At 40.8% G+C, this 14,024-nt stretch overlaps 2 protein-coding genes and 1 pseudogene across 2 annotated transcripts; 2 read left to right on the plus strand and 1 right to left on the minus strand.

Annotated features, from left to right (window-relative positions):
- Nucleotides 1-2,413: 2,413 nt before the first annotated feature.
- On the plus strand, nucleotides 2,414-3,000 carry LOC148740259 (uncharacterized; annotated as a pseudogene).
- A 2,719-nt stretch (nucleotides 3,001-5,719) lies between these two features.
- LOC148740260 (uncharacterized) lies at nucleotides 5,720-10,734 on the minus strand. The gene is made up of 4 exons (XM_088750592.1): nucleotides 10,665-10,734; nucleotides 7,691-7,826; nucleotides 7,274-7,312; nucleotides 5,720-6,558 (listed from the first exon to the last, which is right to left on the minus strand). The coding sequence occupies exons 2-4, from the start codon at nucleotides 7,745-7,747 to the stop codon at nucleotides 5,869-5,871; spliced, it is 786 nt and encodes a 261-aa protein (XP_088606718.1). The 5' UTR covers nucleotides 7,748-7,826; nucleotides 10,665-10,734; the 3' UTR covers nucleotides 5,720-5,868.
- A 648-nt stretch (nucleotides 10,735-11,382) lies between these two features.
- Nucleotides 11,383-13,121, plus strand: LOC148740261 (uncharacterized). The gene is made up of 3 exons (XM_088750577.1): nucleotides 11,383-11,534; nucleotides 11,794-11,850; nucleotides 12,308-13,121. Exons 1-3 carry the CDS (start codon nucleotides 11,418-11,420, stop codon nucleotides 12,992-12,994), a joined length of 861 nt encoding a protein of 286 aa, XP_088606703.1. The 5' UTR covers nucleotides 11,383-11,417; the 3' UTR covers nucleotides 12,995-13,121.
- Nucleotides 13,122-14,024: the final 903 nt, after the last annotated feature.

Consider the following 14,024-nt stretch of genomic DNA (forward strand, 5'->3'; position numbering starts at 1 on the left):
CAGTGCTTTTTGCCTCCGTTTTCTTGGTAAGCGGTTACAAATTAGCGCCAGAATTATATTCCGTAGTTCGGACGAAACAAAACTCTCCGTAAATTTGTCTCGACATAGCGAAAGTTGTAGAAGACACTGATGCAATATCGGGTTATAAAACTCGCAACCAAAACCACGTTTTCACTGATTCGACTGTAGTTTAATAATTTGGATATATCAACAAAGTTGAAATGGTAAATTGGCCACCGTAATGATTACAAAAGCTGACGTTTCGAGCGTTAGCCCTTCGTCGGAAGCTCCGACGAAGGGCTAACGCTCGAAACGTCAGCTTTTGTAATCATTACGGTGGCCAATTTACCATTTCAACTTTGTTGATATATCCAAATTATTTCGTTACTCCCACCGACGCAGCCCCAAACAGTTTCTTTCGAAACTATCAGCCTTTATTCGACTGTAGTTTAGTTTGTTTGCCCTTTAAAATCCCAACCAACCTGAACGCCTCAGTGACTAAATCAAAGCTTTGACTATTCCATTTAACAGGATTCCGTTTGATTCCTCACAACCTATCGGCAGTAAAAAGACTGACGAGGCTCTGCCTCAATTAAATGTTTATATGGGCAAAATTGTTTTATCTAAGCCTGTAATGTGTTCTCAGCTGAGTTTGATAACGAAACCAAAAGAGATGTTTTCATGGCCATGGCTTCATAAACCAAAGCTTATCATAAATCTGCATGTTGGACTGAAAAATGTAAATCTCCGAAGATAAAAGTTGCTTTTTTTTCTTTTTAGGTCATTGCAGCGGCTGGCAACAAAACACAACAACCCTTAGGATGCAAGGTAAGATATTTCAGTGGTTATTCGTAAAATTTTTTTATTTCTTGTTCTTATGGGAGATCCTTGAATTATGACTCAATTTAAGACTAAGCTGTAGCTGGAGGATATTTAAATCAAGATAACCTCGAATATGGAGGTAACAAAACACTTCTCGCTGAAAAAAAATATATCTAAGACTTCTGAGCTCAAAGTTTTGTAGAAATAACAAAAAAGAATGTTTTTAGTTATTTAAAAGAGTGCCATTTGGACTGATACCACGCTGGTTTGTTTATAGTTGTGTTTGGCGAGTTTCGGGTTAAAAAAGCGGTTTAAAATCGCTAGGTGGATGATTAGATCAAATGAATTGAGGTATTTTCAATTTTAGGAAGATCTAACTCTGCGCTCTTCAGTTAAATTTCCCTAAATTGGATCTAAATTCCGATGGCAAAAGAGCGAGAACTTTGATGATAATGAATTAAGAAATGATCGATGAAAACCAATGAAAGTCAATGAATCGTATCCAAAACATCGCTTAGAATTTGAGACTGAAACGTTTTGGATCTACCAAAAACATCTTAATCAGTAAATTAATACTTATAGTGCCTCGCATCTTCATTGCTATCTGGCATCTACCGAGAGTTTTATCCAGCATCTATCTCACAGCTTAGAGACAAATATTTCTCGTTTTTTCAAATCCTTCTGGTATCTGAGAATTTGTGTTGGTGATGAATAGCCTATGCTCATTAATGAAAACTTTTCTCTGTGACTTACGACATTAATGAAGAAGTTTCATTTGCCTAAACCCATGATTTTCGCAGGTTAATCGTGATTCCTCAATAGCTCTTTGGATCTTGTATCTCATTGGTTGAAAGGATGACGCAATCGCTTGGCACCAATCACAGTAGGCAGTTAGAGAAATCAATAACAGGGTATTCGGGATGATTTCCCGCTCCCACCATGTGGGTCAGGGAGGGAAACTAAAACTTTGACCAAACTCCCTACCCAATTCAAGAAACATTTGCATTTTTAAGTCTTAAGATTCCAAATTTCGCTACGGATGCTCTCTATAACCTTCGTCTTCCTTAACCCCCCCCCCCCCCCCTTTCCTAGTTTGTTGTTTTTCAACCTTAGCCTCCGGACCATTGGGCTTTTTTTCTTTTGACTGCTGACCACGCCAACTTTTTTCTGCTTACTTCCAGGGAGTTTCCTGTCCTAAACCAAAAGATAACTCACAAGTTAAACAAACAATTTCGTGCCACCTCTTGCCTTGATCATTTGTTACATGGTGCCTGCGCCTGCGGTATGTTTTTTTCTTTTTTTCTTATGTTTATTTCTAATCCATTTTCACTGCATTACCGCAGTAGGGTAGGACTAGAACGGAACATGTGCGATCCATGCGAGTAGTCCACCCATTAAATCCCACCCATCCCACCCCCTATCCGAGAGGAATAGAATATCTAACCATTTCTTGATGTTACAGGAAGGTAGCATATTCTTCTCATTTATTTTAAGACCCTGAGTGTTGGTCCGGCCGGGGCTCGAACCCTCGACTTCCCGCATAACAGTCCAGCGCTCTATCCATTGAGCCAACCGGGAGGCGGTTAGCTCAATGTACCAACTCTACGACTCTTCTGGCAACAGTTTCCCAGCCTATTGTGACTTCAAGTCCGAGCCCGGTTTTGCATGGACCCTGGTGATGTCCTGGGCTAACAAATATCGTACACTGCCTGCCTTTCGAAGTATTCCCTTCAAGATCAACGCTCCTGTCAACGAGAACTCTCTGGTCTGGAATATGTACTGCCTGAGTCTGACTCGAATCAGGTCACTACAGCCCACTCCACTCACTGGCGCGCAACCTGCAGCTACACGACCCATGGCGTTGATTTCAAAGACTACGTCCGCAGTAACTTCAAAGACTTCAACATTGTCGACTTTTTTGGGGCTGGTCAGTGTAAGAAGGTGGAGTTTGTGAATATCCGGGGGCACATGGGTATTCATCTCACCGCCCGTTTTTGGCAGGGCACTAATTACATGTTGCACATCGACAGTAACACATCAGGCTGTAACTTCAACGCGAAGTCCGGCGCAGTGTCCAGTGAAGATAACTTTGGTTATTACCACACCATGAACCCCAAGTTCCGATGCACAGCAAGTGATCATTCCACCACTCAGTGGTCTGAGGTCTTTAAGAAATGAGCATTGAGTGCATTCTTGATTAGAAGCTCTTAACAATTTCTGCGTTCCTTTAATGAGCAGTTTTTACCAAAGAAAGTTCAAAGTTACAATCCTTGAGTTTGTACAGGTTACTCAGTTCCGTCCTGTGCATACGTAAATTCTAGGACGCCCATTTGCTGAGAACAGGTCCAACTATCCCAATCCTAAACACTGTTAAAAGTTGAAATTCGATGCCCATCATTATCAAGGAATCAGATTATTATGAGTGCTCCTTGCAATAAATACCACCTCCCCCTCCCCCACGCTTTTTAGACGGAGCGAAACATCAGAAAATAAAACGTCGGGAACCGGGTGAGGTATTTTTTGGGGGGGGAGTGGACCGCGTGGTTTTCAAGCGGTAACGGGCAGGTGATCAATCGTCGACAACAGAGTTTAAAGGGGAATATAAATAATTGATTGCCAGTTAACTGCCAGTGAGGAGGAGCATAAGGATCTTACAAGGATATTCCCCATTCTCCATTCCTCGTTCTCCATTCCCCTTCTCTATTCCTTATTCTCCATTCCCCTTCTCCATTCCTCATTCTTCATTCCTCATTCTCCATTTCTTATTATCCATTTCCCTTTCTCCATGTCCCATTCTCTATTCGTCATTCCGCATTCCCCTTCTCCACTCCTCATTCTGCATTCCCCATCCTCCATTCTCTCATTCTCCATTCTTCATTCTCCATTCCCCATTCATTATTTTCCATTTCCCATTCTCAATTCTGCATTCATCATTGTCCATTCTCTATTCTCCATTCTCCATTCCCATTCCCCATTCTCCATTCCTCATTCTCCATTCCTCATTCTCCATTCTCCACTCCCCATTCTCTTTTCCCCATTTCCCGTTCCTCGTTCTCCATTCTTATTCTCCATTCTTCATTCTCCATTCCTCATTCTCCATTCTTCATTCTCCATTCCCCATTCATTATCTTCCATTTTCCATTCTCAATTCTGCATTCTTCATTGTCCATTCTCCATTCCCCATTCTCCATTCCCCATTCTTAATTCCTCATTCTCCATTCCTCATTCTCCATTCTCCATTCTCCACTCCCCATTCTCTTTTCCCCATTTCCCGTTCCTCGTTCTCCATTCTTATTTTCCATTCCTCATTCTCCATTCCTCATTCTCCATTCTTCATTCTCCATTCCCCATTCATTATTTTCCATTTCCCATTCTCAATTCTGCATTCTTCATTGTCTATGGTCCATTCCTCATTCTCCATTGCTCATCCTCCATTCCTCGTTCTCCATTCTCCATTCTCCATTCCCCATTCTCTTTTCCTCATTTCCCGTTCCTCGTTCTCCATTCTTATTCTCCATTCCTCATTCTCCATTCCTCATTCTCCATTCTTCATTCTCCATTCCCCTTTCATTATTTTCCATTTCCCATTCTCAATTCTGCATTCTTCATTGTCCATTCCCCATTCTTCATTCCTCATTTTCCATTCCTCATTCTCCATTCTTCATTCTCCACTCCCCATTCTCTTTTCCCCATTTCCCGTTCCTCGTTCTCCATTCTTATTCTCCATTCTTCATTCTCCATTCTTTATTCATTCCCATTCCTTATTCTCCATTCCTCATTCCTCATTCTTCATTGCTCATTCTCGATTCTCCATTCTCCATTCTTCGTTATCCATTCCCCATTCCTCGTTCTCCATTCCTCATTCTCCATTCCCCATTCCCTATTCTCCATTCTCATTCTCATTCTCCATTCCCCGTTCTCCATTCCTCGTTCTTCATTCCTCGTTCTCCATTCCTCGTTCACCATTCCCCGTCCTCCATCCTCCGTCCTCCATTCCTCGTCCTCCATTCCCCGTCCTCCATTCCCCGTCCTTCATTTCCCGTCCTCCATTCCCCGTCCTCCATTCCCCGTCCTCCATTCCCCGTCCTCCATTCCCCGTCCTTCATTTCCCGTCCTCCATTCCCCGTCCTCCATTCCCCGTCCTCCATTCCCCGTCCTCCATTCCCCGTCCTTCATTTCCCGTCCTCCATTCCCCGTCCTCCATTCCCCGTCCTCCATTCCCCGTCCTTCATTTCCCGTCCTCCATTCCCCGTCCTCCATTCCCCATTCCTATTTTAATAACATCCTGACTTAGTAGACCTCAGAACCTTTGAAATATTTCAAATCAACAGACGCAGTTCCAGCTGTAATTTCGACCTGCGGTGGCCAGGGGTTCAGCGTCAAGTTAAGAGAACGCGGGACTAACAACCTTCAGATGACTTTCTAAAAAAGACTGACATCTCTTAGGGAAAAATTTCAGAGCGAGGCAATAGGTAAATTTATGATAGAAGAAAGAGAAATGACCCCTAAATCTTTAGATAAAAGTGTAGTGGGGCTGCCAGCTTTCCTACCGGGGGGGAAGGGGGACTGCTAGATTTCCTTCATTACGATCGAGCGATTTTCGCGTGGCAATCAAATTCTTTTTTTCTTTGATTCGTTTACTCCTCTACAAATACTTTTTAGAAATTATATCAGGACGGCACGAATAGTTTTACCATCGTTCAGAATGATCTCAGAGCAGTTTAAAGATAATTTTTTTTAACACTTTGTGATAAAAAGAAGTTGTGGGGCATTAGGTTGACATCAGTATGTCTTTTAGTTTTCAAACAACTCCTACAACAAATAACAGAAATAGGTGACTGTTAGCTAGCAAACTCGCGTCGATGCCGTGAATTGAAATATGAACCCTACACAACAGTTTATCGTTTATGATCTGTTTATTAAAGCATCTACGTATTAACATCTGTCAATACCATTTTCTAAATCATAGCTACAGGATCCGACAAAGATAAGATGACGAAGTCATTGGCTCCTCTACAGATCTGCAAGAGCCATTTGGAGAATGGGCTACAGATGGGCTCCAAACCACCACTGGGTAGTTGAGAACTTCCCCTTAGTACAACGGAACTTATGGTTGATTGCACCATAGAACCCAAAGTTGTCTTCAGACGGCGCTGAACCAGCACTCGGGTCAAAGTCGCAGCCGCCAGTACTGCTGTCGATGTGCAAGGTGAAAGTACTGTTAACTTGCCAAAAGCGTGCAGTTTCATAGATGCCAATGTGTCCCCGGATGTTCACGAGTTCGACCTTCTTGCATACGCCAGACCCCAGGAAGTCAACGATGTCGAAATCTTTAAATTTACCACGGACGTAATCTGCAAAATCAATACCGTGGCTTGGGTAGCTGCAGGTTGCTCGCCAGTGAGTGGAGTGGGCTTGGAGGGACCTCATTCGCTTCAGACTCAGACGGTACATATTCCAGTTATGGGAGTTCTCGTTGACTGGAGCGTCATACATAAAAGGAGTTTCTTTGAACTGAGGAAGCCCTCGAAAGATGTTAGCCCAAGACATCACCAGGGTCCATGCTGTACCAGGCTCGGACTTGAAGTCACAGTAGGCTGGAAAACTTTTACCAAGGTGGTCATAAAGCTGGTAAATGCCGCATGTGGACTTGTCTGCGGCGTAATAATCAAGGCAGGACTTGGGGCGGAATGGTTGCTGATAAACATCATGCATCGGCTTGGGACAGCGATTTCCCTGATAATAAAAGAAATTCAAAGGAATCATTTCATTGCTGAGCTTTCATATACTGTTTACGACTTGAACTTGACGCTTTTGACATTCAGCGCTGAAATATGCAGGACAAGTGTTGCATCTGTACCTCATCATCAGTGGCCTGGCTCTCCATAGGGTCCCTTCTGCTCAGAGGTAATCATTGGAGCGCGGAATCCGAAGTTCTCGGTTCGATTGTTTTTGTAACAAGATGTAAATTATCTATTTTATCAACCGAAAGTGAACTAAAACTGAAAATTGGCTTAGTGAAGCCCACCTTTATGCGAGTACACATTACATGCCCTAGTTACATGATCTCATCCAGGGGAAGACTTAAAACTAACCCTGATTTTTGTGTGTTATCCTGACAATGTTTTTTTTCTTATTAACATTATTATTTTTATTAGTCTCAAACCTTTGATTACTTGAATGAATACAAAAGAAAAATAACTCTAGCCTATAAAAATCTTTCATTACTTAAATTCGCCAACGCGTAACCTCTCCTCGCTGTATAAACACGCTATTCCGCAGGCGATCAAAATAAACTAATTGACACAAAAACGTATTCTCTCTGCTCATTTAAAGGGATATTACCAATTACAGCGGATAATTGCTTATTATAAAGACCTCTGAATGAAAGGGGAAGGTGATGAAAGACTGCTTTGAATAACAGAAAGATATACATATCAGAATATCTTACCTTGCACTCCACTGAATGTTCGTGATGATCACCTCTGACCTGAAACACCAATAAAATTTAAAACGAAACTGTAAGTGCTCAAGCCGAGAGACTTTCCTCACAAAGGCTGTGCTTTAAATATCAATTGGGCGAAGTAAACTGCCTTTAATAACATCATAGTTATAAGCTTTTCATGCTTTATTGATGGATCAGAAATTCTTGTAAAACGTTTTCTTATCTGTCATTTAGCGGATTAAGTGCAATCAGAGATCCATAGCTTAACTTTTTTAAGTTACTAAAGCCTATCTTCAAGAAACTTTCGCTGCTCTTCGATTGCCTTTACGAAATGTAGAGATGATGGAAATATGCCGGGAACGTTTGAAAAATGCTTCTTGTCTGAATCCAGTTGAACTGAAAATAGCAATGAAAGAAACTTACTGAAAAAATAACTGCAAAGAGCCATAAGATCACTGCAGAGGAACTTAGCGACAACATATTTAGCTGTGTTTTTTCTTGTGAACTTCTCTAGAATGGTTCGAACCCTTGGCCCGTTTAACAATTTTATGTAGAATACCTTGAGAAAAAGACAGCTGCATTATTTTAAGATAAATTTGTTTTATCCAAACCCGAGTTTGACGTTATCAGCCATGACTGCGTGGCTGTTTTCGTGGATTATCGAATTTCCCGTCAGTGATAATAGACTATGGTTGACTTAGCTGCTATCTCGTAAACCACGCAGTTAAAAGGTTTGTTTAACACTCCATCACAGTGTTTATTTTTAGTGGGAAAGTCATGGAAGGTCAACCTGATGGCTGCGTGTTTACATCAAAAAAAAAAAAAAAAAGGAAGAAAGCAAACAGCTCTGCAAATATTGATAAATTTACTCAATTATGTTTTTGTGGATACTACACTACACGTTTACCGTGGAAGAACTAACGTATCGTTTGTAAAGTTAAAGGCAAGGTTTTTTTGGGAAGAAATTATTGGTTAACTGATATTAAACCTCCTTTCGCGGTGGAATTAATATTTTAAACAAAAAGAAAGGGAGAAAACGCCATCAAAACTGGAAAGTAAAAGAGTATCTAGTAAATCTAAGACGGTCATTTGTAGCATCCAACAGCTTAGATTGTATTTCAGGCGTTGCGCTGCAATGGGGCGGAGGGCGCGGAAGACGGAGGGCGCGGAAGACCGAGGACGGAGGACGAAGGGCGGAGAGGAGAGCAAATAGGAGAAAGAAAGTAATGAACTTCATAAAATTTCGAATCAACTCTCGGTAATAATAGCGCCTTCCTTATCCATTCTTTAGCTCTCGAGTTATCACGATAAAACAGGTGGCGACTGTTTGTATGAAGTTCTTGTAATTTCTGTAAAAAAAGACACGACCATGTTATTTAACCCTTTGCCTTTTGACTTCGCATATCAAATAAGAATTGCATACTTTGCTGTTTGAACAGAAAAAAGTGAAGATTATTGTGTCCTTTCCTAGGGCAAGATTAGAAAAAAGAATGACTTCTGTTACGAGGGTTTCAATTGGGGTTCTTATTTTGTCACTGGCTAACTCACAAATACCTGGAGAAATATTCCTTTACTTTAGTTCTGGGTAATTTTGGAAAGCATTGCAGCTCCGAACTAAGTATGAAAAGTGAACTTACAACGGATTTAAGACATCAGAGGTTAATGTTCATCTCCCCGTTTTCGTAAGGGTGGTGTGAATTTCCCATGGAGTGCGCGCTTAAAAGCAAATGAATAGAGCGTCGAAGACATAAACCGACTCTACGAAATTTTAATTTTCTGGAGAACGGGAAGGAAATTTTCCACGTTCTCCACAGATATTTACACATAATACCTATGAGTGGAGGGTTGTTAATTCAGCTGCTGTAGTGGGGGACACTCCATTATACTTTTAAAATGGAGTAAACTACACTTGTCAGTAGTAAGACCATATCATATTATATGTTTCCCACGGAACTATTTCACGACAAACAGCTGGAAAACTGCATATTTCTTCCTCTCTGTGTTATCAAAGCGTGCAAATAATAGATATGCAAACCAAATCAGATATAGACACAGCTGATTTGCAACAACGATCTTTTTTTTTACGCCCAACTCACGGTTACGGAAGGAATACCAGACAGAAATAAAGCAGCAAGGTTTCAATATTAAAGTGGTGGAGAAAGCCGGAATCGCCATTAAACGACTACTCCAAAAGTCCGACCCATTTAAACCGCGACAGTGTGGACGAGAAGACTGCCCAGTGTGTAGCACAGGTGGAAAAGGACCGTGTGATAGAGAAAGTGTGACGTATGAGATTAAGTGTATCCAGTGTAACAGCGTATACGTAGGGGAAACAGCCAGGAGCGCGTATACCAGAGGGAAAGAGCATACGAAATCACTTAACAATAAGGAAGAACGATCTGCATTGTGGAAACACTGTAAAGAGAAACACAATAGAGAGGTAAAGCAGTTCCGAATGGATGTGACGGGGGTTTATCACAATGACGCGATGCTGAGACAAATAACTGAAGGAGTGAGGATAAATAATGTGAACGAAGACTCGCTTATGAACTCCAAGAACGAATGGAACTTTTTTCAAATCCCACGAGCTGTGATTGATACATCATGACCGCTTACATGAAGCCTGGAAGAAGTGTGGACATTTCAGAGTCACTTATATGAACAATTATTTATGAGTATTTTAAACATGGCGGAGTACTACTGATGAGGATCGTAATTGATCGAAATCGATTTGGAATTCCGCTACATTTTTACAAGTGACTTTTATATACCATTTTACACGTTTTTACAATTCTTGTATTCGTTTTATAGTAGTTTTTAGTGCGTCGAACGTGACTACGAGACGTTATGTCTAGCAAACTGACTCAATTATCGAACACGTTCCTGGCCTCGGCCCACAAAATTTCATCACGATCTTTTTTTCCGTCACCATCAAAGTCAATTTCAGTTTCCCATATTTACTAAGTGAGAAAACTATGAATAAAGGCTGATAGTTTCCAAAGAAACTGTTTGGGGCTGGGTCGGTGGGAGTAACGAAATAATTTGGATATATCAACAAATTTGAAATGGTAAATTGAAATGGTAAATTCCTTCTTGAGAGAACTTTAAGCTTGTCGTTTAGACTTGGACACAGCTCGTTTCAGTGAGGCCTGATTTGAGGACACGGGAAGACAAGAGAAATGAATTAAAAAAAAATTGATTCTTAGTACTGTAAACTGCAATTGTAACTGAGTTAATCTTGAGTTAGAACATCTATTGTGCCGTGCAGCCCTACACTGGAAGAGAAAGAAAATATGATACACGGTTTCTCTTCAAAGTGGGTTTTTTTTTAACAGATCTTCCTGATATATCCAAATCAATTTTCTTCTGCTAATGTATCAAATATCGTACTATTTACGACGTCCAGTCCTTGCCAACTGACGTATTCGTTGTTCTTGCGTTGATGGTTTAGAAACCTCACCCAAAGGAACGATTCGTTTGCAAAGAAAAAAGAAGCAACCGATTTAAGACTGACATATATCAATATATCGTCAAATCCTCACCTCAACGATATTTGCTCAGCTGTCTAAGTCCTTAAATCAAACGTTAACAAATGCCACAACACTTCCTAAGAATCTTTGATCATTAAAATCGGAAAGAAGGCAATGACTAATAGTCCAAGTGCGGAATTTTGAAATGTAGCGGAGCAAGGATGGCGCAATGGTGAGAGCGCTCGCCTTCCATCACTGCGGCATGGGTCCAGTTTCCAGACCTGGCGTCACATGTGGTTTGATTTTGTTGTTGGTTCTCGTCCTTGCTTCGAGGGTTTTTCTCTGGGTCCTCCGGTTTTCCTTCCTCCGCAAAATCCAACATTCCAAATTCCAATTCGACCTGGAGTCGAGTGCTTTTAACATGAGCCACCAGCTCGGAAGATTGGGCAACCACTTCCAAAATTATCGACTTTAATTAAATTCATTTATTTATTACTATATCAGCTAAGTCCACAAACATCGATTATCTCGATTAATCAACGGAATTTTAGCCACGAACTAGCAGCACTTTGTATGATCACGTCATTTAAATGTTTAAATAATGTCAAATTTGGATTCACAAAGTATAGAGCACTTAATGCAACACAGCTGACGCCTCTCAAGGTATCAAGCATAACTTAATGACAAGCCCCTATAAAGATTCGAATCAGTCCAGTATACTACAAAGCGAACAAGTCAAGATGTGGTCGTCACGTTCTTCTGCCATTATCCTGTGTCTCTTTGCTGTTGCTCTGCCAGTAAGTTTTTATTTTTCGTTCTCGTTTCCTTATCTACGAGTAACTCCATAGCTTTTCCACCATATTCAGGCAAAAGAGTAACTCCAATGTTTCCAAAAAACATCCTTACCCATGGAGATTCAAAACATCAGATCTTTGAATTTCATGGTACCATACCTTGCCAATGTGCAACAGAAAATTCGTTTTTTGATTCAAGTCAAACACTGGGTTATCTGTTAAAACTTTAACGGATTTTTTTTCTCTTTGTTACTCTCTCTAGGTATTTCTGGAGGCATCGGCGGATCATAAAAAGGAAAAACGTTCCGTGGAATGCAAGGTGTGATATTTCACGATATGTAGTTAAAGAAAATCGATCTACCAAGCAGGCTCTTTTTATTTCGAACTCGTTTATATTAACTCCTACGTTCAGTCATCATAAAGCCAGTGCCATGATATGTCGTATGTTGGTAGGACAGCTTCTTGTTTTCAGAAGAAGTAGTGTGCCAAGAGGTTTGGAAGATTAAGGGTTGCATGGTTTGAAGAGAAAAAGAGAGAAATACGAGCTGTACGTATCTATGGGCCAGGACACAAAAACCAAGAAGAAAAATACATTGCTCTCGGCCATTTGCCTGCACATGTACACAGGTCGACACTTCTTGTGGATTCGTATCTCCAGGAACAAATTCTTAGGTATTCGTAATGTCTACAGGGTCTAGGAACACTTATTTAAGTCCAAATTAAGTGAGAAATCATAAGCATTTGATATTTCTTGAGATGTTTTGATCTATTTGCAGGGAGATAACTGCCCCAAGTCAAAGACTGTGGAACTCAACCCGTTTCGCCCAAAGTCCTGCATTGAGTATTATATTCCCGGTAAGACAACATGTGGTATTTACCGCCTCTATGACGACTATGGCTATAGCTATCCAGTCTACTGTGACTTCACGTCCGAGCCTGGTACTGCGTGGACCCTGGTGATGTCCTACAGTCAAAAGTTTAGGGGTCTGTCCCAGTTCACCAAGACTCCGTTTAAGTTTGACGCTCCAGTCAACGAAAATGCTCAAAACTGGAATGTCTACCGCCTGAGTCTCCGTCGAATAAACTCTCTTGCAGCTCACTCTACTCATTGGCGAGCAACCTGCAGCTACCCAAGCCATGGCGTCGATTTCACAGACTACGTTCGAGGCAACTTTAAGGATTTCAACATCCTCGACTTTCTTGGGAGTGGCGAGTGCAAGAAGGTGGAGTACGTCAACATCCGCGGGCACTTCGGCGTACATACGACAGCCAAATTCTGGCAGGTGGCAGGTGCTTTATCCTTGCACATCGACAGTAGCGCTGCTGGTTGCGATTTTAATCCAACGGCTGGCGCATTGGTAAGTGAAGACAACTTTGGGTTCTATGCAGTCACCAACCACAAGTTCCGCTGCACTGGAGGAGAAGGTTCGACTACCCAGTGGTGGTTCGGTTCCCATCTGTAAACATCCACTCAGGCAATTGAGATAGGAAGCTATGGCTTTCATCATTTAAGTTTTGTGATCTTGTGACACTGATTTAGAAAATAGAATTGACATATTCTTTAATAAACGATTAAATGTATGAAAACAATTTTGGTAAATCTCATTGTCGACTGGTAAACATTATAAGGGGCGAGGTATGCGAGCCAATTTATCAAACGAGTATAGCAAATTACTCTTTTCAATACTTGCATGATTTTTAATGGCAATCGAATTGAGTGGAGTGCAATTTTGTCTGAAATCCTACGCGTTACTTCAAAATCAAACAAGTGCGCAGCACAAGTTTGATTTGAAATCCCAAGTATGGTTTCAGACCAAAATTTCACTTCACGAAGTTTAATTACCGCTTCATTGCATCCATTTTGAAATCGCAAAACTCAGTGGCTCAGATACAGGATTTTTTACTGAATGTTTTACTGATCCAGTGGTGATCCAGGTAGAATCAGTCGGAATGAAACCGAAATAATAATATAGATTGGAGCAGGAGCAAATACAACTATTTCCCTTGACTGAAGATAAAAATACATTGTTAAGAATGGCTGCCTGTAAGGATCGAGAATCGTCCGTCAGCGACCATTTTGGTGAATTGCTCATATTTTGCTCAACGATACCCTTTGGTAAACTGTTTTCAAAAATCAAGTTTAAAAGTTCCGACGAGTGTTAATTTTTCAGAAATTTGCGAAAATTTGAAAACGCGGTTTAAGTGCAGTTTTCCGCCTGGCAAATTGTCCAAAATTCACTGCAAAACCCAAGCTCCTTTGAAGGCTTAAAATGAATTCAGTTAACACCAAACTTCACACGTTTTAAGAAAAAGTCTTCCCATTCATTTGTGTTATGTTAATTTTTTCGTACACAGCTATATTGTGATTTTTTTTTGTCCCTTAAGCAACACCCTCAAAAAGTGCTGTACATGGGGCGAAAAATAGGTAAAATTTAACGCGATAAAAGTATACCTGGTACATAATTTTTTAAATTTTTAACTAGATATTCGTAA

Source organism: Stylophora pistillata, chromosome 2, assembly GCF_964205215.1.
Source record: "Stylophora pistillata chromosome 2, jaStyPist1.2, whole genome shotgun sequence".
Lineage (NCBI taxonomy): Eukaryota > Metazoa > Cnidaria > Anthozoa > Scleractinia > Pocilloporidae > Stylophora > Stylophora pistillata.